This window comes from Bos taurus, chromosome 3 (assembly GCF_002263795.3).
Source record: "Bos taurus isolate L1 Dominette 01449 registration number 42190680 breed Hereford chromosome 3, ARS-UCD2.0, whole genome shotgun sequence".
NCBI lineage: Eukaryota > Metazoa > Chordata > Mammalia > Artiodactyla > Bovidae > Bos > Bos taurus.
The window spans coordinates 8693900-8720864 of NC_037330.1; the positions used below are offsets into that span (position 1 = coordinate 8693900).

The following is a 26965-nucleotide window of genomic DNA, read 5'->3' on the forward strand; positions in this document are numbered from 1 at the left end:
GGAAAGCTGAGGCTAGCCGCGGGGGCGGGCGCTCAGAAGCGGCGGGTTCGGCGGGTCCATTAGCTGCCGTCCGCTCTGCCCGCCCGAAGCGCTGAGGAGCCTAGCGGGGACACCCCGTCCTACTCCTACATGAGGCCTGAGTGAACGCCGCGTCGAGAGCTTCTCTCCCGAGCGCAGCAGCAGCGGCCCCCGCAGGAGGAGGAGGAGCATGTCGGACGGTTTCGACCGGGCCCCAGGTGCTGGTCTGGGCCGGAGCTGGGGCCTGGGCCGCGGAGGGGGCGGGCCTGAGGGCTCTGGTTTCCTGAAAGGAGCGGGGCCTGCTGAGCTGCCGTGCCACCAGCCGCCGCCGCCGCCTCAACCCAAAGCTCCGGACTTCCTGCAGCCGCCACCGCTGTGCCAGACCAGGACTGCCCCGCCGCCAGGGGCCGAGTGCGAGGTCCCCGCCGGCCCCCAGCGGCCTGCCCGGCCCGGGGCGCTCCCGGAACAAACGAGGCCCCTGAGAGGTCCATCTAGTTCGCCGGATAACATCACACAGCAGAATTCGCAGTCAGCAATGGCTAAACCCCAGGTGGCTGTAGCTCCTGTATTAATGTCTAAGCTGTCTGTAAACGCCCCTGAATTCTACCCATCAAGTTATTTTTCTAATTATACAGAATCCTATGAGGACGGCTTTGAGGATTATCCTACTTTATCAGAATATGTTCAGGATTTTTTGAATCATCTTACAGAACAGCCTGGCAATTTTGAAACTGAAATTGGACAGTTTGCAGAGACCCTGAATGGCTGGGTTACAACAGATGATGCTTTGCAACAACTTGTGGAACTCATCTATCAACAGGCCACATCTATCCCCAATTTCTCTTACATGGGAGCGCGCCTCTGTAACTACCTGTGTCATCATCTGACAATTAACCCACAGAGTGGCAGCTTCCGCCAATTGCTACTTCAAAGATGTCGGACTGAATATGAAGTTAAAGATCAAGCTGCAAAAGGGGATGAAGTGACTCGAAAACGATTCCATGCATTTGTACTCTTTCTGGGAGAACTCTATCTTAACCTGGAGATTAAAGGGACAAATGGACAGGTTGCAAGGGCAGACATTCTTCAGACCGGTCTTCGGGAGTTGCTGAATGCCCTCTTCTCTAATCCTATGGATGACAACTTAATTTGTGCAGTAAAATTACTGAAGTTGACAGGGTCAGTTTTAGAAGATGGCTGGAAGGAAAAAGGAAAGACTGACATGAAAGAAATTATTCAGAGAATTGAAAATGTTGTCCTAGATGCAAATTGCAGCAGAGATGTAAAACAGATGCTTTTGAAGCTTGTAGAACTCTGGTCAAGTAACTGGGGTAGAGTCCACGCAGCTTCAACATAGAGGGAAGCAACACCTGAAAATGATCCTAATTATTTTATGAATGAGCCAATATTTTATACATCTGATGGTGTTCCTTTCACTGCAGCTGATCCAGATTACCAAGAGAAATATCAAGAGTTACTTGAAAGAGAAGACTTTTTTCCCAGATTATGAAGAAAATGGAACAGATTTATCAGGGGGTGGTGATCCGTCCTTGGATGATATTGATGATGAGATGGACCCAGAGATAGAAGAAGCTTATGAAAAGTTTTGTTTGGAACCAGAGCGTAAGCGAAAACAGTAAAGTTAAATTTTCAGCATATCCGTTTTATAAAGCAGTTCATGTTATGGTGATTTAGCAGAACACAGGAAAGCAAAAAAATGTGTCACACTTATACCAAATTAAGGATGTTGAATTATGTTACTAATGTTAGCAACTTTAATTTTGTTTAACGCTTTCTGCCAAAATAAACTTTATTCCCTATAACTTAAAAAAAAAATAACGAAACTGGGCTGTGCGGCCCCAGGGTCCTCGTGTCTCTGAGGCAGAGGGGATGTCTTTGAGCTGCAGAGAGGCCACTTCATGCTGCAGACTTGAGATGTCGTGAGCTGATGTCTGATTTCTGGTGTCTGGTGGGATCTAACCTGTAGCAGTAGGGTGATGGTTGAGGCATGTCCTGGGTCCCAGCTATGTGCCTCTGTGTGAACCTCAGAGTGGCCTTCAGAGGCCTGTGTTAAGAACTGTGTCCCCTCCCAATCTCTTCCCAGTTCAGTGGGCTTGGTCTTGCAATTTTCAGAGGAAGTTGAATGGTTTGTTTTTGTGCCCAGGACTCCCAGTCTTCCTCCCCACAACAAGCATAATAATGGCATTAAGAAATTTGTCTTCCTCTTCATTGTCATTTATGCATTTTTAGAAAAAAGCAAAACATGTTCCTAAATATCATCTCATTTGATTTTCACCAAATCACTTTTTACTAGCTTCATTTTAGTTATGAGCAAACAGGCTCAGATATATTAGGTATAATCACGAGGACTCTCAACTCTAAGTGTTGAGCTACTTATAATTGAATACCTCTGACCTCAAAAGCTTGGAATGATCTTCTCAGGTGACTCAGTGGTAAAGAACTGCCTGTCAATGCAGGAGACATGGGTTCGATCCCTAATCCAGGAAGATCCTATATGCCTCGGAGCAACTAAGCCTGTGTGCCATAACTACTGAGCCTGTGCTATGGAGTCCAGGAGCTGTAAGTACTGAGCCCATGTGTTGCAATTACTGAAGCCCGTGCACCCTAGAGCCCATACTCCACAACAAGAGAGGCCGCCACAGTGAGAAGCCCGAGCGCTGCAACTAGAGAGTAGCCCCTGCTCATAGCTACTAGAGAAAAGCCTAAGCAGCAATGAAGACCAGCCCTCTCTTCGTCAAAGAGAAAAACAGAAACAAAAAAACTTGGAATGTTTTGTCCTCCCATTCTTTTAGAATTGTCTGCAATTTCTTTAAAATTTAGGCTAGTACAGAAAGTTCTTCATTTAATACCTCTATTAGCCTGTTGGCCTGCTCTCACCACTTCCTACCCTATACCTCCTGTTTCAGCCGCATTAAACTACTGACACTTCCTGACAGGTAGCTGAACGCCACAGGGCCTTACATCCCAGGCAGTGAGGCTTTGCTCCAGTGGAGGAATGGGGTTGGGGTGGGAGCAAGGAGAGCCTGGGCTTTGTGTCAAACCAGTAGTAAGAATAAAACTCTGTGTATTATCTAGCTGCGGTCAATGCTTTGGTTATGACATGGAAAGAGAAATGGACCTGTCATTTTTCTCTCCATCTCTACCCAGAAGCTACAAGAAAATGAGAGCGAGGTGCTACAGTGCGTGTGGTGGGTGATAAAGTGTTGACACTGAGCCCAGAAGGACAGTAAGGTCTATGTCCACTGAGAGGTTTTTTTTTTTTTTTTTAATTTTGCTTATTTATTTATTTTTGGGTCTTTGTTGCTGAGTGAGGGCTTTCTCTAGTTGCAGTGAGTAGGGGCTCCTCTCTAGTTGTGGAGCACCAGTTTCCCATTGCAGTGGCTCCTCTTGTTGTGAAGCGTGAGCTCTAGGGCATGGGGGCTTCAGTAGTTGTGGCACATGAGCTTAGTTGCCCCGTGGCATGTAAAATCTTCCTGAACCAGGGACTGAACCTGTGTCCCCTGCATTGGTAGGTGGATTCTTAACCACTGGGCCACCAGGGGAGTCCCACTAGGAGATTTTTAAAAATTGTGATAAAGTTTAGATAGCTTAACAATTGCTATTTTATCACTTTAAGTATACAGTTAAGTAGCATCGTCTACACAGTGTTGTGCAGCTATCATCATGATTTCCCATACTCTTTCATCACCTCAGACAGAAACTCTGTACTCATCCACAATAACTTCATATTCCTCTCCTCCCCCAGTCCCTGGTAAATTCTATTCTACTTTATGTCTCGATGACTCTTCTAAGTATCTCATATATATGGAATAATGCAATATTTGGAGAAGGAAATGGCAACCCACTCCAGTATTCTTGCCTGGAGAATTCCATGGACAGAAGAACCTGGCAGGCTATGTAGTCCATGGGGTCACAAAGAATTGGACATGACTGAATGATTAATACTTGCTTTTAATGTCTCAGTTTACTTGATGTTTTCAAGGCTTATCCATGTAGCAGTGTCAGAACCTCATTCCTTTTTAAAAATAATTTATTTATTTACTTTTGATTGCACTGGGGTCTCTGTTGCTGCACAGATTTTCTCTAGTTGTGGCAAGTGGGCCTACTCTTCACTGCAGTGGCTTCTTTTGTTGTGGAGCACAGGCTCTGGGTGTATGGGCTTCAGTAGTTGTGGCGCATGGGCCTAGTTGGTCTGTGGTATGTGGAATGTTGATGCTTTTGAACTGTGGGGTTGGAGAAGACTCTTGAGAGTCCCTTGGACAGCAAGAAGATCCAACCAGTCAATCCCAAAGAAAATCAACCCTGACTATTCATTGGAAAGACTGATACTGAAGCTGAAGCTCCAATACTTTGGCCACCTGATGCGAAGAGCTGACTCACTGGAAAAGACCCTGATGCTGGGAAAGATTGAGGGCAGGAGAAGAAGCGGGCAACAGAGGATGAGATGGTTAGATGGCATCATCAGCTCAATGGACATGAGTCTGAGCAAACTGTGGGAGATAGTGAAGGACAGGAAAGCCTGGTGTGCTGCAGTCCATGGGATCACAAAGAGTCAGACAAAACTTAGTGACTGAACAACAACAACAACAACATATGGAATCTTCCCAGACCAGGGATTGAACCTGTGTCCCCTATATTGGCAGGTGGATTCTTATCCAAAGTACTACCAGGGAAGACCTCCTTCTTATCCATTGTATGTATATACCACAGCTTGTTTATCCACTCATCTGTTGGTGGGTTCTTGGGTTGTAACCTTCTTTTAGCTGTTGTGAATAATTCTGCAGTGAACACTGGTGTACAAGCATGTAAGTTTCTGTTTTCAATTGCCTTGGGTATATATCTAGGAGTGGAATTGCTGGGTTTCAATGTTTAAATTGTTGAGGAATATCATTGGAAGTTTTGATAGTTCTGTGCTCTGCCTCAGTCATGGGGCATGGTCTTCTGAACTCAGGGAAGCTCTTGTGCCAGTAGGGACACTCAGTGATAAGACTCAGTAAAGGAACCCTTTGGCCATGTTTCTAGTTCGCTGGATCATTTTGATTGTGGGCCTGAGATGGACCCTGTGCTCTCAGACAGGGGGTCTCTGACTGGTTCCCTCTGCAGATGGCCTGTATCACCACTGCACTGAGAATGGTGTCGTCTACCAGACTTTCTGTGACATGACCTCTGGGGGTGGTGGCTGCACCCTGGTGGCCAGTATGCATGAGAACCGCGTGCTTGGGAAATGCATGTTGGGCAGTCGCTGGTCCAGTCAGCAGGGCAACAGGGCTGACTACCCAGAGAGTGATGGCAACTGGGCCAATTACAACACGTTTGGGTCTGCAGAGGTGGCCACTAGCGATGACTACAAGGTGGGTGGCACTGAGCACCCAGGTGGAAAGGGTGGGGAGAGGGGTGTGGCTGGAGCAGAGCATGTGGAAGGGAGGGTGGGAGATGGGGATGTGGAGGTGGGGCTGGAGAAGATAGACAGAAGTCCATGTCTTGAACCACAACTTATTCCCACCAAGGCTGTTTGGGTGGTGGGGTCTCATTATCTACTGGAGGAGGGTGGGTATCTGTGACTGCTGCCACCTGCTTCCCTGGAGCCCTGAGCTCAGCTCAAGTGAGGGCTGTGTGTGTGGGTCTTTGGCTGGTGGCACCTCCTGGGCTGGTCAGGCTGAATGTGTGTCCCTCTGTAGAACCCTGGTTACTACGACATTCAAGCTCAGGACCTGGGCATCTGGCATGTGCCCAACAAGTCTCCCCTGCAACACTGGAGGAACAGCTCCCTGCTGAGGTACCACACCAACACTGGCTTCTTCCAGAGACTGGGGCATAATCCGGACTCTACCAGGCACATGGCACTGCTGGATGGGGCTGGTTTCCTGAGTGTAGAGACTGAGGAAGTGACTAAGGCTGGGCATGTGGTCCTATGGTCCGTGTTCCCCTGACCTAGATTCTCTGATGGCTCCTGTCCTGCTTCTCTCTGAAGTTCTGAGCCAGGCAAGGGAAGAGACCTATGAGAGAGGAGCATTTAGTGGAGGCTGGGGGTTAGGGAGAGAGAGAGTACGCCGAGGATGAGTAAGAGCATATATGGTGCCCTAGGCTGTTGGGCAATGGCAGCCCACTCCAGTACTCTTGCCTGGAGACTCCCATGGACAGAGAGGCTTAGGCTGCAGTCCATGGGGTCTCAAAGAGTCGGACACGACTGAGCGACTTCACTTTCACTTTTCACTTTCATGCATTGGAGAAGGAAATGGCAGCCCACTCCAGCGTTCTTGCCTGGAGAATCCCAGGGACAGAGGAGCCTAGTAGGCTGCCGTCTATGGGGTCGCACAGAGTCGGACACGACTGAAGTGACTTAGCAGCAGCAATAGCAGCAGGCTGTTGGGAATGCAGGGCTACTGACTGAATCCAGGAAAATGGAAAGATCTTACTTTGACTGGTCTTGAAATGGTATCAGTTACTGAACAAGCACTGTTTCCCCTTTTCCCTCAAAGAATGGCAGAATGTATCGGAGAATGAAAGCTAGGGTCCTCATGTAATGACTTACTGGTACCTCGTAAAAACTCCCTGTGAAATGTGGGGGGAAATGTACTGATAACAGCCTGGCAATACCTGTGGTCTGATTTTGTGATGCCCAGAAAGCTGCATCTTTTTACTTACCCCTTGGCTATCGCGAGTCATTTTGCCCTTCTGACATAATGGAAAAGGCATAAAATTCAGTTATGTTAGGTAACCTTTATTTTACTACAGCCTGATTCTCAGCTATGGATATTATGTGTATTGTCTCATTTAATCTACTCTTGACCCCTGAGCTTTTACCAGATCCATTTTATAGATGAGGAAGCTGAAGCACTGTGAGGTTCAGGAACGTGCCCCACATCCCAGGGTATACATGGAGGAGTTGTGGTTTGGAATGAAGAAATTTGGCTCCAGACTCCTTATTCCTCACCTTCAGCCCCTTGGTAACTTGTTAAGACCAGCCTGGAGTCATGTGCACAGAGAATAACCAGCCCAATGGAGAGGCAGGTTTATTTCTATTGTAATGGGTAATAGTTAATTTCAGTGAACCAGAAGGTGGCAGCATAATATCCTTCGTGGGGGCTGAGCCTTTGATATAAAATGCAAAGCAGTCATAATTTATTGTTGAGAATCTGAGGCTTTAAAGGAGAACAAGAAAAGTGTGGACAGGGTCAGAGTGAGTCACGGCGCCTTCGTAGGTGTTTGGGGATATTCTTCCTGTACACGTGAGTTTTTCCTTTCAAGCCTCTGGCAGACCAGGGGCCCTCTTTGAGGACTGGCTCTTGGTCTCAGGGTGGGGAAAAGTCCAAGTCTGAGGCCAGATGCACCACCACTGTCCACAGAGCGAATGGGTTCCAAGTCAGGCTGGAGTACTGGGCACAGAGAATCTCCAAGGCGACCTAAACAGGCTGTTTCTAGCACATTTCTTAATACTGTTTTCTGCCTCTTGTTTTCAGAGGAATTCACTGTGGATTTGTCTAGTGCATGTATTTAATAATGAGAGAGTAGTCAGAGCCTTGTGTGCTGGAGGCAGAGTCACCAGGTGTAACGTGGATCATGTGAATCCTTGCGGGGCTCACTGGGTGCTTAGGGATTGTCTGTCCATGTGTGTGAGTATGGTATGACCATGGTGTGTGAATGTGTGTGGGAATGTGATCTTTCTTTACTCCTTTCTGGGTCTCCGGGGCCAGGGCTAAAGGATCCTCTGTCCAGGCACTGACATTGTGTACCTTTGAGGACTGAACTGGAAGGGTTGGGGCTTCAGAAGCACCACTGTTTTTGCTCAGCCTTGGGATAAGCTGGTCAGTTACCTGAGCTGGGTGAGGCTTGTGTGCAGGAGCATTCTGTGGAAAACTTTTGGAGCCGAGATTGCTTGAGAAACGCAAGATGTTGTCATTTTGATCTGAGGTTTAGCTTTTCAGAGCAAAACTTGACCTCTTTGCTCCTGACCAGTGTCTGCACAGATTCTCACTGGGTCGGGGGCTTACTGGAAGAATCCTGGACAGCCCTGGGGCCACCCTCCTCCCAACTGTGTACTCTCTCTCTGGTCATCAGTCACAATGTGCCCTAATGTCAAGGGCAGGTGGACTCAGCTCTCACCTGTGGCAGCCTCCGTGTCCGCCCAGGCCAGAGATCATTCAACTCCTGTTTTTCCTAGTCGCTGTGGGATGCCTCATGGCCAGAGGCAGGATAAGCAGGGAGCCCTTGGGCTGCTCAGGGTCTGAGTTGTCAAGAGTAAGCGAGTTTACTTAGGACCCATCCCTTCACAAGTGTACAGTCTGAGACAAGGGTCCTTAGCTGCTGGCATGTGATGCTGAGATCCTGTCTCTTCTTCCTCCTCAGCTTGTCTCTCTCCCAGGCAAGATGATGCAGCTCACCTATCAAGGAGAAACTCAGGTCTGATGGGGCAGTGATGTGTGTGTGGCACCCCCCATGAAGGATATTATGCTGCCAACTTCTGGTTCACTGAAATAAACTATCATCCATTACAATAGAAATAACCCTGTCTCTCCATTGGGCTGGTTATTCTGCTCTGTGCACATGACTCCAGGCTGGTCTTAACAAGTCACCAAGGGGCTGAGGTGGGGAATAAAGAGCCTAGAGCCAAATGCGTGTGCATTCCTCCTCCCTGTGACAGCCTGGTCCCTATGGCTCCTTCCAGCCACGGTCCAAAGCAGATGTGAAGTTGTGTGCACATGTGCCTCCATGCGCTTTAACAAGCATGCAGGGAGCCACTACACTCTGCTGGTGTGGGAGACACAAAGATTGCACGTGCTTTGTTCAGTGTCTGGCAGGACAGACATTCACACAAAAACAGAAGGATGAGATGAAGGATCTTAGGTATAACAGAAATATTAGTGAGGGGCTACACGACACCTAATTCTGCTGGAGTATAAGGGCTGGTGACCACAGCACTTCTGAGCTGAGTGCTGAGAGATGTATACTAGTTTATAGGGCAAAAGCTTCACAATGTTGAATTTGGCAATGATTTGTTGGATATAATACTAAAGGAACAGGCAAAAAAAGTAGACAAATTGCACTTCATGAAAATTTACAAAATTATATAAGACTGTTAACAGAGCAAAAAAAAGGCAGAATGGGAAAAATATTTGCAAATCTTATATTTGATATGAGATTGATGTCCAGTATACATAGAGAACTCCTAAATAACAGCAACAACAATAACAAACTCAATTCAAAGATGGGCATAAGACTTGAATAGACATTTCTCTAAAGAAGATATAAAAATCCGATCAAGCAAAGAAAAGATGTCCTACACAACTAATCACTAGGAAAATGCTAATCAAAACTATAATGAGATAATCACCTCATATCCTTAGGATGATCTTTATTAAAAAAGAAGAAAATAAAAATAAATAAATAAAAAAGAAGAAAATAATAAATGATGAAAAGAATGTGAAGAAATCGAACCCTTATGCACTGTTGGTGAGGATGTTAAATGATATGGCCACTATGGAACAAAATATGGCAGTCCCTCAAAAAAATATTGGTAGAATTACCATATGATACAGCAATTCCACTTTGGGTATATACCCCAAGGAATTGAAAGCAGGGTCTTGAAGACATATGTACATCTTGTCCACAGAAGCATTCTGCATGGTAGCCAAAACAGGAACACAACCAAATGTCCACTGTTAGATAAATGAATAAGCAAGAATGTGGTAAATACAGATAATGGAATTACTCAACCTTTAAACGGAAGGAAATTCTGAAATGCTGTAGCATAGATGAACCTTGGGGACATCATGTGAAGTAATGTAAGCCAGTGATGAAAAGAAAAGATTCTGTACAGATTTGCTTAGGTACTGAAATGTATTTAAATCATAGAGACAGAAAATAGAATGGCAGTTCCTGGGGACTGGAAGGAGGATGAAAATGGAGAGTTGTTATTTAATACAGATAGAATTTCAGTGTTGCAAGACAAACAGTGCTGACTGTTGTACAGCAGTAAGAATGTAATTAATACCACTGAAACACACTCTTAAAATGGTTAAGGTGGTAAATTTTGTTATGTGTATTCCAATAGTTTCAAATTCCCGTTTTTCAGAGTCCTTCCACTCTCCAGGAATGTGGAATTTTTCCAGAGCTGTGGTTCTCAAACTGTAGTGCATCAGAATAATCTAGAAGGTGCCTTAGAATACCCCCAGGGTTGCTGATTCAGCAGATATAGAGGAAGACCCAGGAATTTGCTTTTGTAGCAAGTTCCAGGTGATTCTGATGCTGCTGGTCTTGGAACCACACTTTGAGAACAATTTCTTTTCTCTAGTTAGGATTCTGTATCAGATTGTTGGGGCTGCTGTAGAAAAACACCACAAACTGGGGGCTCAGATAGCAGACAGTGGCTGAGATGGTAAAGAATTTGCCTGCAATGCAGGAGACCTGGGTTAGATCCCTGGGTCAGGAAGTTCCCCTGGAAAAGGAAATGGCAACCCCCACCAGTATTCTTGCCTGGATAATTTCATGGATGGGAGCCTGGTGGGCTCTTTGGGAGGTTTCAAAGAGTTGAACACGACTGAGGACTAGTGTGTATGTGTTGTTTCATAGTTCTGGAATCTGAAAGTCTGAGATCAAGATTTCAGAAGAGCTAGTTCCTTCTGAAGGGTGTGAGGGAAAATCTGTCCCATGCCTCTCCCCTAACTTTCGGTTGTTTGCCACCAAACTTTGGCATCCCTTAACTTGTAGATGCATCACTGAGGTTTCACCTTCAACTTCACAAGATGTACCTGTCTCTGTGTCCAAATTTTCCGTTGTCATAAGGACATCAGTCATATTGGATTTGGGCTTACCCTAAAGACATATCTTAATGTGATTTTCTCCAAAGACTCTGTTTCTGAATAAGGTCCTATCCTGAGGTACTAGGGATTGGTACTTCAGCATCTTTTGGAGGGGACAAAATTCAACCCATAATAGGTCTCATATATTTTAGTCTCCACATGGCTGAGCATTTCACTCAGCAGCACATTAAGCCTTTTCACAGGCAATTTTGTTCTTTCCTTTTCTGCAATCCTGTCCTGGACTCAGCCATTTTTTAACTGTAAGATGCCTTTGTCTTCCTTCATATGTTAGGCTTGCAACAGAGTTGGGTTTCTGGTTCTGCTTTCTTGGAATCTTAGAGAAGGAATACTCTCTTCTTTGTATATTATTTCTATGCCTTTAGAATCAAGAAAAAACTGCAACCCATCACAGTGGGGCCATGAGACAAAACTGTATGTATGGAAATCAATAACTCTCCCTTTTATTTAAATAACAAGTTAAAAAACATAATGGAAGAAAAGATTCCATTTATGATAACAATAAAAAATAAGATATTTGGGGATAAATTTAACTAGCAATATGTGAGATCTAGATGACAAAACTATGAACACTGAGATATTTTAAGGAGAAAAGTGGTTCAGTCTTGGAATAACTGGGTGAAGGTGCCAACAAAGCATACTGACAGATGTTATATGGAGCCAGCCTGTTGTGGCAGTCTCTGCAGTTAAAATAGCCAAGCCTTCTGAAATTGTTTCTATTGATAATCCAGAGAACAAAAGAAGTAAGGAACAGAAAAGAACAACAAAAACAACCCCAAAACAATGAACACAATGACAATGAGTACATCAGTTCAGTTCAGTTTAGTTCAGTCGCTCAGTTGTGTCTGACTCTTTGGGACCCCATGGACTGCAGCACGCCAGGCCTCCCTGTCCTTCATGAACTCCCTCAAAGTCATGTCCATTGAGTTGATGATGCCATCCAACCATCTCATCCTCTGCTGTCCCCTTCTCCTCCCACCTTCAATCTTTCCCAGCATCAGGGTCTTTTCCAAGATCAGTTCTTCATATCAGGTGGCCAAAGTATTGGAGTTTCAGCTTCAGCATCAGTCCTTCCAATGAACATTCAGAACTGATTTGTTTAGGATGGACTGGTTTGATCTCCTTGCTGTCCAAGGGGCTCTCAAGAGTCTTCTCCAACACCACAGTTCAAAAGCATCAGTTATTCAGCTTTCTTTATAGTCCAACTCTCACATCCAAACATGACTCTTGGAAAAATCATAGCTTTGACTATATAGACCTTTCTTGGCAAAGTAATGTCCCTGCTTTTTAATAAGCTGTCTAGGTTGGTCATAATGTTTCCTTTGAGGAGCAAGCATCTTTTAATTTCCTGGCTGCAGTCACCATCTGCAGTGATTTAGGAGCCCCCAAAAATAAAGTCTGCCACTGTTTCCCCTGTTTCCCCATCTATTTCCCATGAAGTGATGGGACCAGATGCCATGATCTTCATTTTCTGAATGTTGAGTTTTAAGCCAACTTTTTCACTCTCCTTTTTTATTTTCATCAAGAGGCTCTTTAGTTCCTCTTCACTTTCTGCCATAAAGGTGGTGTCATCTGCATATCTGAGGTTATTGATATTTCTCCCTGCAATCTTGATTGCAGCTTGTGCTTCTTCCAGCCCAGCGTTTCTCATGATGTACTCTGCATAGAACTTAAATAAGCAGGGTGACAATATATAGCCTTGACATACTCCTTTTCCTATTTGGAACCAGTCTGTTGTTCCATGTCCAGTTCTAACTGTTGCTTCTTGACCTGCATACAGATTCTCAGGAGGCAGGTCAGGTGGTCTGGTATTCCCATCTCTTGAAGAATTTTCCACAGTTTGTTGTGATCCACACAGTCAAAGACTTTGGTGTAGTTAATAAAGCAGAAGTAGATGTTTTTCTGGAACTCTCTTGCTTTATCAATGATCCAACAGATGTTGACAATTTGATCTCTGGTTCTTCTACTTTTTCTAAATCCAGCTTGAACATCTTGAAGTTCACAGTTCATGTACTATTGAAGCCTGGCTTGGATAATTTTGAGCATTACTTTGCTAGCTTGTGAGATGAGTACAGTTGTCCAGTAGTTTGAGCATTCTTTGGCATTGCCTTTCTTTGGGATTGGAATGAAAACTGACCTTTTCCATCCTGTGGCCACTGCTGAGTTTTCAAAATTTGCTGGCATATTGAGTGCGGCACTTTCACAGCATCATCTTTTAGGATTTGAAATAGCTCAACTGCAATTCCAATACCTCCACTAGCTTTGTTTGTAGTGATGCTTCCTAAGGCCCACCAGACTTCACATTCTAGGATGTCTGGCTCTAGGTGAGTGATCACACCATAGTAATTATCTGGGTCCTGAAGATCTTTTTTGTGTATTTCTTCTGTGTATTCTTGCCACCTCTTCTTAATATCTTCTGCTTTTGTTAGGTCCATACCATTTCTGTCATTTATTGTGCCCATCTTCCATGAAATGTTCCCTTGGTACTTCTAGTTTTCTTGAAGAGATCTCTAGCCTTTTCTGTTCTATTGTTTTCCTCTATTTCTTTGCATTATTCACTTAAGAAAGCTTTCTTATCTGTCTTTGCTATTCTTTGGAACTCTGCATTCAAATGGGTATATCTTTCCTCTTCTCCTTTGCCTTTTGCTTCTTTTCTTTTCATTACTGTTTGTAAGGCCTCCTCAGACAACCATTTTGTCTTTTTGCATTTCTTTTTCTTGGGGATGGTCTTGATTGCTGCCTCCTGTATAATGTCATGAACCTTTGTCCATAGTTCTTCAGGCACTCTGTCTGTCAGATCTAACCCTTGAATCTATTTGTCACTTCCACTGTATAATCATAAGGGATTTGATTTAGGTCGTACCTGAATGGTCTAGTGTTTTTTCCCTACTTTCTTCAATTTCAGTCTGAATTTGGCAATAAGGAGTTCATGATCTGAGCCACAGTCAGCTCCAGTCTTGTTTTTGCTGACTGTATAGAGCTTCTCCATCTTTGGCTGCAAAGAATATAATCAATCTGATTTTGGTATTGACCATCTGGTGATGTCCATGTATAGAGTCTTCTGTTGTTTTATTGGAAGAGGGTGTTTGCTATGACTGGTGTGTTCTTTTGGCAAAACTCTGTTAGCCTTTGCCCTGCTTCATTCTGTATTCCAAGGCCAAATTTGTCCATTACTCCAAGTGTTTCTTGACTTCCTACTTTTGCATTCCAGTCCCCTATAATGAAAAGGACATCTCTTTCATTTGTTAGTTCTAGAAGGTCTTGTGGGTCTCCATAGAACCATTCAACTTCAGCTTCTTCAGCATTACTGGTTGGGGCATAGATTTGGGTTACTGTGATATTGAATGGTTTGCCTTGGAAACGAACAGGGATCATTCTGTCTTTCTTGAGATTGCATCCAAGTACTGCATTTCAGACTCTTTTGTTGACCATGGTGGCTACTCCATTTCTTCTAAGGGATTCTTGCCCACAGTAGTAGACATAGTGGTCATCTGAGTTAAATTCACCCATTCCAGTCCATTTTAGTTTGCCGATTCCTAAAATGTTGACGTTCACTCTTGCCATCTCTTGTTCGACCACTTCCAATTTGCCTTGACTCATGGACCTAACATTGCAGGTTCCTATGCGATATTGCTCTTTACAGCATCAGACTTTACTTCCATCACCAGTCACATCTACAACTGGGTGTTGTTTTTGCTTTAGCTCCATCTCTTCACTCTTTCCGGAGTTCATTTTCCCTTGATATCCAGTAGCATATTGGGCACCTATCGACCTGGGGAGTTCATCTTTCAGTGTCCTATATTTTTGCCTTTTCATACTGTTCATGGGGTTCTCAAGGCAAGAATACTGAAGTGGTTTGCCATTCTCTTCTCCAGTGGACCACGTTTTGTCAGGACTCTCCATCATGACTTGTCCATCTTGGGTGGCCCTACATACCTATCAATAATTACTTTAAATGTTTAAATGGTCTAAATGGTCCAATTAAAAGACATAGAATGGCTGAAAGGATACAAAAACAAGGCTCATGTGTATGCTGTCTACAAAAGAATCACTTCTGATCTAAAGGCACACCCAGACTGAAAGTGAGTGGATGGGGAAATGTATTCCATGCAAATGGAAATCAAAAGAAAACTGGGGTAGCAATACTTATGTCTAAGTAGATTTTAAAACAAAGACTGTAACCAGAGACAAACCATTACCTAATGATAAAAGGATCAATCCAAGAAGATGTAACACCTGTAAATATATACACACCCAACATAGGAGCACCAAAATACGTAAAACAAATATTAACAGATAAAGGGCGAATTTGACAGTCTTATTTTGTTGATTAAATTACTCTTAACAATCACACTCACATGCTGACAATCATGACAATGAAAGCCTCTCAGTCACCTTTCTGAGACCTCGTGGACTATATAGTCCATGGGATTCTCCAGGCCAGGCTACTGAGGTGGGTAGCCTTTCCCTTCCCTAGGGATCTTCCCAACCCAGGGATCGAGCCCTGGTCTCCACATTGCAAGCAGATTCTTTACCAGCTGAGCTGCAAGGGAAGCCCAAGAATACTGGAGTGGGTAGCCTATCCCTTCTGCAGCAGATCTTCCTGACCCAGGAATCAAACTGGGGCCTCCTGCATTGCAGGTGGATTCTTTAGCAAATCATGCCTAAATGACACAGTGTTTAATTTCTGTTTTCAGCCTGTATAAAATCATATCATATGTTGTCTTTTGGGAGCATACTTTTTTCCTAAGTTATATTGCTATGATTCCTCTATGTTGTTGTACAGTTGTTCACTTATTTGTAATGTTATTGATGTTCCATTGTATGGATATGCATATGTGCTTAGTCACTCAGTTGTGTCTGGCTCTTTGTGACCCCATGGACAGTAGCCCACCAGGATCCTCTGTCCCTGGGATTCTCCAGGCAAGAATACTGGTGTGGGTTGCCATTCCCTTCTCCAGGGGATGTTCCCAACTCAGGGATTAAACTTGGGTCTTCTGCATTGCAGGTGAATTCTTTACCAGCTGAGCCACCAGGGAAGCCCTTATATGCATATGCCACAATTTATATTTCTACTGTCTCATTATTGAGCATTTGTTTTTCTGATTAAGAACAATGCTGCCAAGAACATTGTTGTATGCGTCTCTGCGTACATATGTGCTAAAGGTCTCTTGAGGATATGACTAGAATTCAAATTTCTGGGTCATCAGAATTTGTGAATATTCAACTTTACAAGATAATAGTCTTCACCCTCCCAAGTGTACCAATTTATATTTCCATTAGCATATATAACAATTTCAATCAGTACATAACTTCTTGAATACTTGGTATTATCAGACTTTATTTTTTATGAATTAAATATTCATAATTTGAATTTTCTCATTCCTAGTGAGGTTGAATAAGTCTTCATGTGTTTATTGGCTATATGTATCTCTTTTTCTGTGAAATCCTTGTTCATATATTTTGCAAAATTCCTATTAGATTGTTTATCCTTTTATTAATTGATTGATTAATAAAATTTCTTTATATAATAGTATTAACTAATACTACTGCAGCCATGAAATTAAAAGACGCTTACTCCTTGGAAGAAAAGTTATGACCAACCTAGATAGCATATTCAAAAGCAGAGACATTACTTTGCCAACGAAGAAAGCTGAGCGCTGAAGAATTGATGCTTTTGAACTGTGGTGTTGGAGAAGACTCTTGAGAGTCCCTTGGACTGCAAGGAGATCCAACCAGTCCATTCTGAAGATCAGCCCTGGGTGTTCTTTGGAAGGAATGATGCTAAAGCTGAAACTCCAGTACTTTGGCCACCTCATGTGAAGAGTTGACTCATTGGCAAAGACTCTGATGCTGGGAGGGATTGGGGGCAAGAGGAGAAGGGGACGACAGAGGATGAGATTGCTGGATGGCATCACTGACTCGATGGACGTGAGTCTGAGTGAACTCCGGGAGTTGGTGTTGGACAGGGAGGCCTGGCGTGCTGCGATTCATGGGATTGCAAAGAGTCGGACACGACTGAGCGACTGAACTGAACTGAACAGAACCTTTTGTTGGTTATACATGTTGCAAATATGTTCTTTCAATGTGTATCATGTATTTTTACTTTAGTTATAGTATATTTTAAGGAACAGAAGTTTTCAGTGTCAAAGATTTTCAATCCATCCTTTTATGATGAGCATAGAATTAGGAAATAAGAAAGGTGTTATAGTCTGTATTAATTGCTGTTATTTCCTGTGCTCAGGATCTTTTGCTGGTCCCATGAAGAATTTAGTATGATCTTTACTATGAAAAATTCTGATTGTCAGAATAGTTCATTCCACATTTCTCGAGATTTTGATGATTCAGAGGAAAAGAGATTGGGTAAATCTGTTGGTAACTGATATACCAAGTTCACTTAAAGAAAGCTTGAAGTCTTCTTGGGATCATAGGGAAGGTGAGAAAGAAAATGAAAGGATGAGAGTGTCTCTTTTACATTGTTTTGAAAGTTCAAGGAAGTGATTAACCATAGAATCCTATAGCAAATTCCATAGACAATGGGAAAAAACAACTCATCAAGATTGTACTTCCCTGATTCTCTTACATGACTTCTCTGAGCTACTCCCTCCGGGCGGAACCCCACAGCTTTCATTTTTCGTGAGGTAAATATACAACTAAATTGGAAAGCTACTAATGGTTGAAATGGTAGAAAAAGAGGAAATTTTATTGTCTTTCTTTAAGCATTACCTGTAGATAATGTTATTTCATTGGTAATATCTAAAGATTCAGACTGGTGGAATTCTAACTTGTTTTTCCCACAAGTGGGGTGGAAGTTTTAATTAATCAAAATGGGCTAGATGTGAAAAATAAAATGGTATTTTTTCAGACTTGAGGAAGTGAATAGGAGTAAAATTTATGGGGTCTAAGACCCAAAAGTTATCCTTTGATATAGGCTGGAAAGAACTACTAAAATTAAGACACAAGACAGCAAAAGTCTCCACTTAAGGTTTGTAAATCTGAAATGATACTTTATTTTTTTAAATCTATGTAAAGTTTTTAATCTAAAAAAAAAAAAAAAAAAGGATTTCTGAACCAATACAACATTGTAAAGCAACAGTTCTCTAATTAAAAACAAATTTAAAAAATGGCGTTCTGGAGAGATACTTTAAAACCATCAGTTGGAATGAGACTGATGTACTTTTAGACACTTAATGATGTGTCTAACTGCCTGAGCTTGTGCGGGATTGCCCTGACTGGGGTAGGAGATGGAAACAAAGTACTAGATAAGAGATTGGGGCAAGGGGAGGCCCCAGCACATAATCCCCAAGACTCTATCCTCACAAGAAGAAAGCACATAGGGGTGCTAAGGAATACCAGCAGAGACAGCTAGAACAGTCTGCCAGAAAGACTGAGAGAACTCATGAGAGTTATGTAGGGAGTGGTATTGGGGGGGGAAGGTAGAGAAAAGGGGAACTCCCAGGGATCGGGAAATCCCATCTAGGTGCTTCATTTTTTGTGGTCTAGTGAGTGGGTCTGTGGGCACATGAAACCCATGTGGTAGATACAACTGCACAAAGAATCAGGGAATCTGTCAACACTGATATGGATTATACATGAAAGACAAACAACAACGTGAAGAAAAGAAAATATTCCAGAACAGGGTTTATCAAATCAAGAAAATTTCATTTATGGTTAATTGGTTAATGAATGCTCATGTCATTAAAATGACAAGATAACTTGGCTATAAGCTTCGAACTGCAAGTTGAAAATTTGATCACATGCATTTGTTTTCAGAAGTGACAGTATGGCGATCCATTCAGTGTCACAGCAATCCAAGTCTGTACCCCAACTACTAATGCTGAAGAAGATGAAGATCTTCTAAAAGATGTACCAAACCTTCTAGAACTAACACCAAAAAAAGATATCCTTTTCATCCTAGGGGACTGGAATGCAAAAGTAGGAGTCAAGAGATACTGGAGTAATAGGCAAATTTGACCTTGGAGTACAAAATGAAGCCAGTCAAAGGCTAACACAGTTTTGCCAAGAGAACACGCTGGTTGTAGCAAACACCCTCTTCCAACAACACAAGAGATGACACTACACATGGACATCGCCAGATGCTCAACACTGAAATCAGATTGATTATATTCTTTGCAGCCGAAGATAGAGAAGCTCTATACAGTCAGCAAAAACAAGACTGGAAGCTGACTGTGACTCAGATCATGAACTCCTTATTTCAAAATTCAGGCTTAAATTGAAGAAAGTAGGGAAAAAACACTAGACCATTCAAGTATGACCTAAATCAAATCCTTTATAATTATACAGTGGAAGTGACAAATAGATTCAAGGATTAGATCTGATAGACAGAGTGCCTGAAGAACTATGGATGGAGGTTTATAACATTGTACAGAAGGTGGTGACCAAAACCATCCCCCCTGCCAAAAGAAATGCAACAGTGCAAAATAGTTGTCTGAAGAGGCTTTCAAATAGCTGAGAAAAGAAGAGAAGTGAAAGGCAAAGGAGAAAAGGGGAGATATAGCCATCTGAATGTAGAGTTACAAAGAATAGTAAGGAGACATAAGAAAGCCTTCTTAAGTGAACAATGCAAAGAAATAGAGGAAAACAATAGTATGGGAAAGACTAGAGATCTCTTCAAGAAAAGTAGAGATACCATGGGAATATTTCATGCAAAGATGGGCTCAATAAAGGACAGAAATGGTATGGACCTACTAGAAGCAGAAGATACTAAGAAGAAGTGGCATGAATACAAAGAAGAATTGTACAAAAAGATCTTAATAACTCAGATAACCACAATGGTGTGATCACTCACTTGGAGCCAGACATCCTGGAGTGTGAAGTCAAGTGGGCCTTAGGAAGCATCACTACAAACAAAGCTAGTGGAGGTATTGGAATTGCAGTTGAGCTATTTCAAATCCTAAAAGATGATGCTGTGAAAGTACTGCACTCAATATGCCAGCAATTTTGGACAAGTCAGCAGTGGCCACAGGACTGAAAAAGAAGCTTTCATTCTAATCCCAAAGAAAGGCAATGCCAAAGGATTGTAGTTCAAACTACTGCACAATTGGGCTTAATTCACTTGCTAGTAAGGTAATGTTCAAAATCCTTCAAGCTAGACTTCAACAGTACATAAACAGAGAACTTCAAGATGTACAAGCTGGATTTAGAAAAGGCAGAGGAACCAGAGTTCAAATTGCCAATGTTCGCTGGATCATCAAAAAAGCAAGAGAGTTTCAGAAAAACATCTACTTCTGTTCACTGACTACATGAAAGCCTTTGACTGTGTGGATCACAACAAACTGTGAAAAATTCTTCAAGAGATGGAAATACAGACCACCTTACCTGCCTCCTGAGAAACTTGTATGCAGGTTAAGAAGCAACAGTTAGAATTGGACATGGAAGAATGGACTGGTTCAAACCGAGAAAGGAGTAGATCAGTGGTGTATAATGTCACACTTTTAAATTCTATGCAGAGTACATCATGCAAATTTCTGGGCTGCAGAAATCACAGGCTGAAATCAAGATTTCCAGCTGAAGTATCAACAACCTCAGATATGCAGACAACACTGTTTCACAGAAAGATGACACTGCTTCACAGAAAGCGAAGAGCAACTAAAGAGCCTCTTGATGAAGGTGAAAGGGGAGAGTGAAAAAGCTGACTTAAAACTCAACATCAAAAAACTAAGATCACAGCATGCAGTCCCATCACTTCATGGCAAGATGGGGGAACGATGGAAACAGTGACAGACTTTATTTTCTTGGACTCCAAAATCACTGCAGATTGTGACTGCAGCCATGACATTAGTAGATGCTTGCTCCTTAAAAGAAAAGCTATGACAAACCTAGACAGAGTGTTAAAAAGCAGAGCCATCACTTTGCTGACAAAGGTCTGTGTAGTGAAAGCTATGGTTTTTCTAGTAGTTGTACGAATGTGAGAGTGGAACCATAAAAAATGCTGAGAACTGAGGAATTCATGCTTTCAAACTATGGTGCTAGGAATGACTCTTGAGTCTCTAGACAGTAAGAAGTTCAAATCAGTCAATCCTAAAGGAAATCAACCCTGGATATTCATTGGAAGTACTGATGCTGAAGTTGAAACACCAATAATTTGGCCACCTAATGTGAAGAGTTGATTCATTGGAAAAGACCCTGATGCTGGGAGAATGAAGGCAAATGGAGAAGGGGACAACGGAGGATGAGATGATTGTATGGCATCACCGACTCAGTGCACATGAATCTGAGCAAACTCTGGGAGATAGTGAAGGACGGGAGGCCTGGTGTGCTGCAGTCCATGGGGTCACAAAGAGTCGGACATGACTGAGTGACTGAACAACAAGTGAGCACAGTTTTAATAAGTAAAAGGGAACACTGGCTTGCACAAATTGCCTTACATTCAATTTTGATCTTCTGAATTTATAATTCACAAAATAGATGTAATTCACAAACTGGTGGCAGGGGACCTAGAGTCATATTTTCTTTCCATTTTTGTAAAACACTCTGATATATTATTGTCAAATGTAACAATTTAAGTATATAACTTATGCTAAATCAGATTTTGCTTTCTATACAGATGATCCTTGAAAAATGAACAATGTCGGGGTGAATGGTGCTGATTCTGCCCCCATCAGTCTAAAATCTGAGTGTAACTTTATAGTTGGCTCTCCTTTCAGGCGGTTCTACATTCGTAGATTCAACCAGTCACAGATCATGTAGTACCACAGCACCTTTTTAATGGGGCAGGGGCGGGGGGAAGGTTTACTCTCCCCCGAGTAAAAGAAAATTCTCCTGCCTAAGGACCTTCAAACTGAGTCATTAGCTCGGCAGATTTTGGATTTGTCAGTCTCCGTACCTGGTTGAATCAGTTCTCTTTATCTCTTTCCATCTCTATCTGCCTATGTCTATATATCTTGTCTTGGTTCTGCTTCTCTGGAAAGTTCCATGAATACATTGATCTTATGTAATGTAGGTGAAAATCTAGAAACCTGGGGAACTGATATATTATACACATATTTTTCACATTCTTTTTTGTTTTGACCACAACTCAAGGCATGTGGTATCTTAGTTCCCCCACCAGCCATGGAGCTCTTGTGGAGTCTAAACCACTAGAGCACCCAGGGCAGTCTGAGAGCTGATATTTTAAATCATTGCACATGTAATATAGTCATTGTAAAAAGTTCTGAACAGGAAGCATATGTGGAATAAAAAGTAAAACTCACTCTCTTACTTACATCTACTCAAAATTCTATTTCTTTATCTAAAGGTTATCATCATGAATATTTTTTTCCCCAGGCATGTTTCCCTACATTTACAACCATTCAGAGCACATAAATATACACACATTCATTTTGTCCACCTAAACAGAATTATATTATGCAGAAGGTTTTGTGAATGCCTTAGAGCTCTTTTCATATGAGTATGCAGACATTTATTTTACTCTTTCATTTTTTTTGTTTTTAATTGAAGGATAATTGCTTTACAGTATTGTGTTCGTTTCTGCCAAACATCAACATGAATCAGCCATAGGCATATATATGTCCCTTCCCCCTTGAACCTCCCTGCCACCTCCTTCCACACCCTACCTCTTTAGGTTGTTACAGAGTTTACTCTTTTAAAAGGCTTCTTAATATACTATAATATAGAATGAGTATACCATATTTGTAAAATTGTTCCCTATGATTAACATATAGATTATTTCTGATTTTTTACTTAACAATGCTATAAGGAAGAACCTTTGAGCCATGTGAAAATACTTTCATGCATTAATGGCAGTATTTCTGTGGATAAACTCAGAGTGGGTATTGCTAGTTGAAAGGGCCTGTTTTTCTTTTTTGGCTGTGTTGCAGTGCACAAGCTTTTCATTGCTGTGCACAGATTTTCTCTAGTCTTGGTGAGCAGGGCCTATGCTCTAGTTGCAGTGCATGGGCTTCTCGTTGAGTTTGGGTCTCTTCTCATGGAACACAGGCTCTAGGGCTTCAGCAGTTGTAGCATGCAGGCTCTAGAATATGGGCTCAATACTTGTGGTGCCCTGGCTTAATTGCCCCATGGCATGTGAGATCTTAGAGACTGAATCTGTGTCCCCTGCATTGGCAGGCAGACTCCCAACTACTGAACCACCAGGGAAGTCCCAGAGTATATATATTTAACACAGTAATGATTTCTATTAAATTGTCTTCTAGTAAATTACCAAAATTGAAGGTAGTCCTAGGGATCCCAAATTTACAATTAGTCTCAGAACTGGGACTATTCCATCTTTCATGGGAGAAAATTTATCCTTCCTACTGTATCATGCCTTGAGCACCATCTCAAGGTCAGGGGCACGGCCAGATCAACACTGAGGAAACTTCCCGGGGCTAAAGGGCTGCCTCTTGGGAGGGGAAAAAAGAAAGAAGAGATGATAACCATTAGATCAACGGGAAAAATCTGTGTAGGGTCTGCATTTAAAAAAATAAACAAAATTTTATTGTTCATATTTTTTAATATTAATACTCTCAGGTACAGTTTTTAATTTGATTCTTTTTTAAAAATACATTTGTTTGTGTAATATGCATATACATATTAAAATAACTTGTTAACCTGCTTGTTTTTCTTTACTTCAATTAATGGAGATTATACATCTAATTTGATTCTGAAAACTACCTTATGAGGGATGGGAGCCAAGTGCTGTTGGCCCCACAGGCTCAGAAAATAATTTGGTCAGGATCGCACAGGCTGTGAGTTGCTGAACTGGAGCTCAAGTCTACATGCGTGTGTGTGCCAAGTCGCTTCAGTCGTGTCCAACTCTGTGCGACCCTATGGACTGTAGCCTGCCAGGCTCCTCTGTCCATGGGATTCTCCAGGGAAGAATATTGACCTCCTCCAGGGGATCTTCCCTACCCATGGATCAGACTTGTGTCTCTTAGGTCTCCTGCATTGGCAGGTGGAATCTTTACCACTAGTGCCACCTGGGAAACCTACATTCTTGACTGCAAATCCAGTGTTCGACCCAGAAAATCATTGCTGCCTTTTTTTTTTGGCAGGCAAGTCTTGCATTCTGCCTCCCCTCAGCCCAACTTCAGACACAGTGACTGGAAATGGATCAACAGATGAAAAAGGAGAAGGGCTGAACTGAAGGGAACTGAAAATATTTTCTGCTGAGGGGAAAGCAGAAGAAAAAGGGCATAGAACTCTGGGTGCGGCCTCAAAGCTATTGAGTTCTGGGGAAAGTGGGATGCCTCCACCCCTCCATGGCGGTGTGAAGAGTCAAATGCCGTCTGGCCTTTCTGGAGGGTGGGATCAAAGTGTGTGTTGGGGGGCAGCAAAAATGGGTCTGCATGCTGTCTGGGTGAGAGAAGGTGAGAAGAAAGAACTATTATGGGAAAGTAGAAAAAGAGTAAGGGAAGGAATTTAAAAGTACAGATCAGAAACTAGGCAAAAGGATATTATTATGGAAACATTTTAATTTGGATGTGCTTAAGGTTGAAACTTTGGTATCAACCTTCAGAAAATCCCCAGGCCTGCTGGATTTTTCTAGTGCCTTTACTTGTCTCCTTCAACATTTCACCTATTTGTCTAGTGATCCACTTTTCAATCTACATCCTTCCCAAACCCTCTCTCTTTTGCCTTCACAATGTCTGTTGGGATTGGACAGGCTTACATAATGGCTGTTTGGTCCCCATATAGTTTTCTCTATATTGCCAGTAGGGTGCAGAAGATTGAAAACTTTCTTGGGCATCTGTCCTTTAAATAAAGCAGCTGGGCTGGGGCAGAGCTCAGGACAAGATTTATAAGTTGGTTTTGTGAGTCACAGTGTATGCTGAGCATCCGCCCACTTGAGGCGAACTTCGCAAGTTTAGCTTGTGGGAACTATCAGACCAGGTCCAGGGACTGGGGCTTCCTCAACAACCCTGCTAGCGTTCAGCTGATGAGAACATCCTCAAGCTGAGGAAACTGTGGCTGAAGCCCGACAGAGTTCTGCTCCCTGTCACCCTTCTGCTGATGGGTGGCTGCTGAGCTTGTGCAAGGCAGAGTATCTGGTGGGAGAGGAGCTGGCTTGACCCCTCTGTCAGCGTCTCACATCTGTTCTGTGGGCATGCTGGGGCAAGTGCTTGCCCTCACACTCCTCCTGCTCATCAAGGGACATCAGGGCCAAGGTAAGGAGGCCCAGCCTGGTAGGGGTGGGCTGGCATGGACCAGGAGCTGTGGCCTTCAGGGAAATCAGGATGTGAGCCTCTGGATTGTGCTGCTTACATGGTCACCTGGACCTGTGACTCGGAGCAGCTCCCTGAAGCTCTGGGCAGGCTGGGTCAGACAGCAAAGGCTGGCAGTGGGTTGGGAGGTCCTTGAGAAGTGTGCATCTGGCCATGCCATCAGCAATCCAGGCCACCTCGGCAAGGTGAGTCCTTCCCACCAGCTTCAGTTTTCCTTTCTGTCTAGGGGGGAGAAATTGTCCTCCCTGCTGTCTGTAAGAATGAAATATCCTCTCGTTTGGTGCAGTTGCCAAAAGAGACAAGAAGCGGCCATGAACTTGGGTTTCTCAAAGGAAGTCGGGTGGTTCTGGAGCTCAGAGACCGACAGATTATTCGCTGAGGCAGGAAAGTTGAGCCCTGGCAAGCAATAGGCGGTGTGGAGGGCGGGGAGGGGGATAGGAGGCGTGAGACAAAGGCCCGAACAGAGGCTTTATTTGCAAGGGCTGGTCCCTCCATCAACTCTGTCAGCAGCCCAGAGGCCAAGGGAGCCTGAAAATTATTAGGGAAATGTTGGCTGGGGGCTTCCCTAGTGGCTCAGTTGGTAAAGAATCTGTCCACAATGAGGGAGACTGGGGTTTGATTTCTGGGTTGGGAAGATCCTCAAGAGAAGAGAATGGCTACCTGCTCCAGTATTCTTGCCTGCAGAGTTTTATGCACAGAGGAGCCTGGCAGGTAGAAGTCCATGGGATCACCAAGAGTTGAACACGACTGAATGACCTACACTTTCACTTTGGCTGGGGGCAGGGGGCGGAGAAGGGAAGAGAAGGAGACATACTAGGAAGTTCCATAGCAAACTGAAAACTCTCAGCTGGGCCCTGAGCCAACAAATGAGGGGGCAGGGAATCTCAGTGAGGGGTGCTCCCCCTTTCTCTCCAACCTTGTCTAGGATGCTCTGAAACTTGGAGCCTGCATTTTAAATCAGTAACTCTTTGCGGGGCATGGTGAATGGAGGTGGAATGAGAGGAAGGCACACTTGGTTGCAAAGGGAGGAAACTGAGGTACAGGGAAATGTTTGTTTAGGGCCTGTTACAGGCTGTCCCTGGGTAACCAGTTCAATCACTGAGCCCCTGGCACTCAGATATCCTTCAAGAAGATACATTCTAGGCTCTGGCATTTGTATGAGTACAGGTGGAGTAGGGCAGGGTGTGATGAGGAACAGGGAGCAGAGAGAGAAGTCTGGAGCCTGGGGCTCATGTGTGTGGGCTAGGGGGATCCAAAGATACAGGATCCCAGGTAAGAAAGCTAGATTAGAAACTTGAAAGCCAAGGTAGGGCCCACAGGGTTTGATGCCTGGCTTTGGGGGTGCAGGAACAGAAGGTCGGGGCTGACTCTGAGATCATGAGCCTATGTGTTGCTCCCTCCATCCTTGTGGCACTGTCTCTGGGCATGGCCATGCTAAATCCATTGCAGGGGGAAGCCAGGTAGCGATTCTTTGAGCACTGGAAGGGATGGACTTTGGCCTCACGGAACTTTTCTCTCATCTTGCTATACACTGTGTCTGTGGGGCTGGCCTTGTGTAAGTTGACTGAAACTGCTATAATTATTTGTTTCAATTTTTAAACTTCTTAGTTTAAAATAATTTTGACATTTCAGGGAAGTTGCAAGAATAGTACAAAGAATTCTTGTATTTCCTTCATCTAGATTCACCAGTTGTTAACATTTTATCACATTTGCTTTATTTCTCTTTCTCTCCAAATATATGCATGTGTGAATAGCTGTATAATAATAATTATTTTTGTGGAATATTCAAGGGTAAATTGCAGACATCACCCCTTTTTACTCTTAACTATTTTAGCACACATCTTCGAAAAACAAGAATGTCCCCATATCATGATATCAGCACAGTTATAAAATGTAGTACATTTAACATCAATGCAATCAAATATA

The 26965-nt window shown here is 43.2% G+C and overlaps 1 protein-coding gene and 1 pseudogene across 8 annotated transcripts in view; both read left to right on the top strand.

The window, feature by feature from the left end:
- CD244 (CD244 molecule) overlaps positions 1–26965 on the top strand; it is an 83473-nt gene continuing 56508 nt past the window's right edge. For 6 of the 7 annotated variants that reach the window (XR_009493598.1, XR_009493596.1, XR_003033396.2 and 3 more), the window contains exon 1: positions 1–24982. Coding sequence is in view for 4 of the 7 variants with exons in the window: in XM_024988200.2 (XP_024843968.1) it covers positions 24922–24982 (61 nt within the window). In the remaining 3 variants the exon portion in view is untranslated. The remainder of the gene's footprint in view (positions 24983–26965) is intronic. The other variant, NM_001192350.1, reaches the window with a different exon arrangement.
- Positions 35–1841, top strand: LOC788736 (poly(A) binding protein interacting protein 1 pseudogene; annotated as a pseudogene). Its single transcript, NR_044990.1, is given in 1 exon segment — positions 35–1841. The product of NR_044990.1 is annotated as a poly(A) binding protein interacting protein 1 pseudogene (transcript).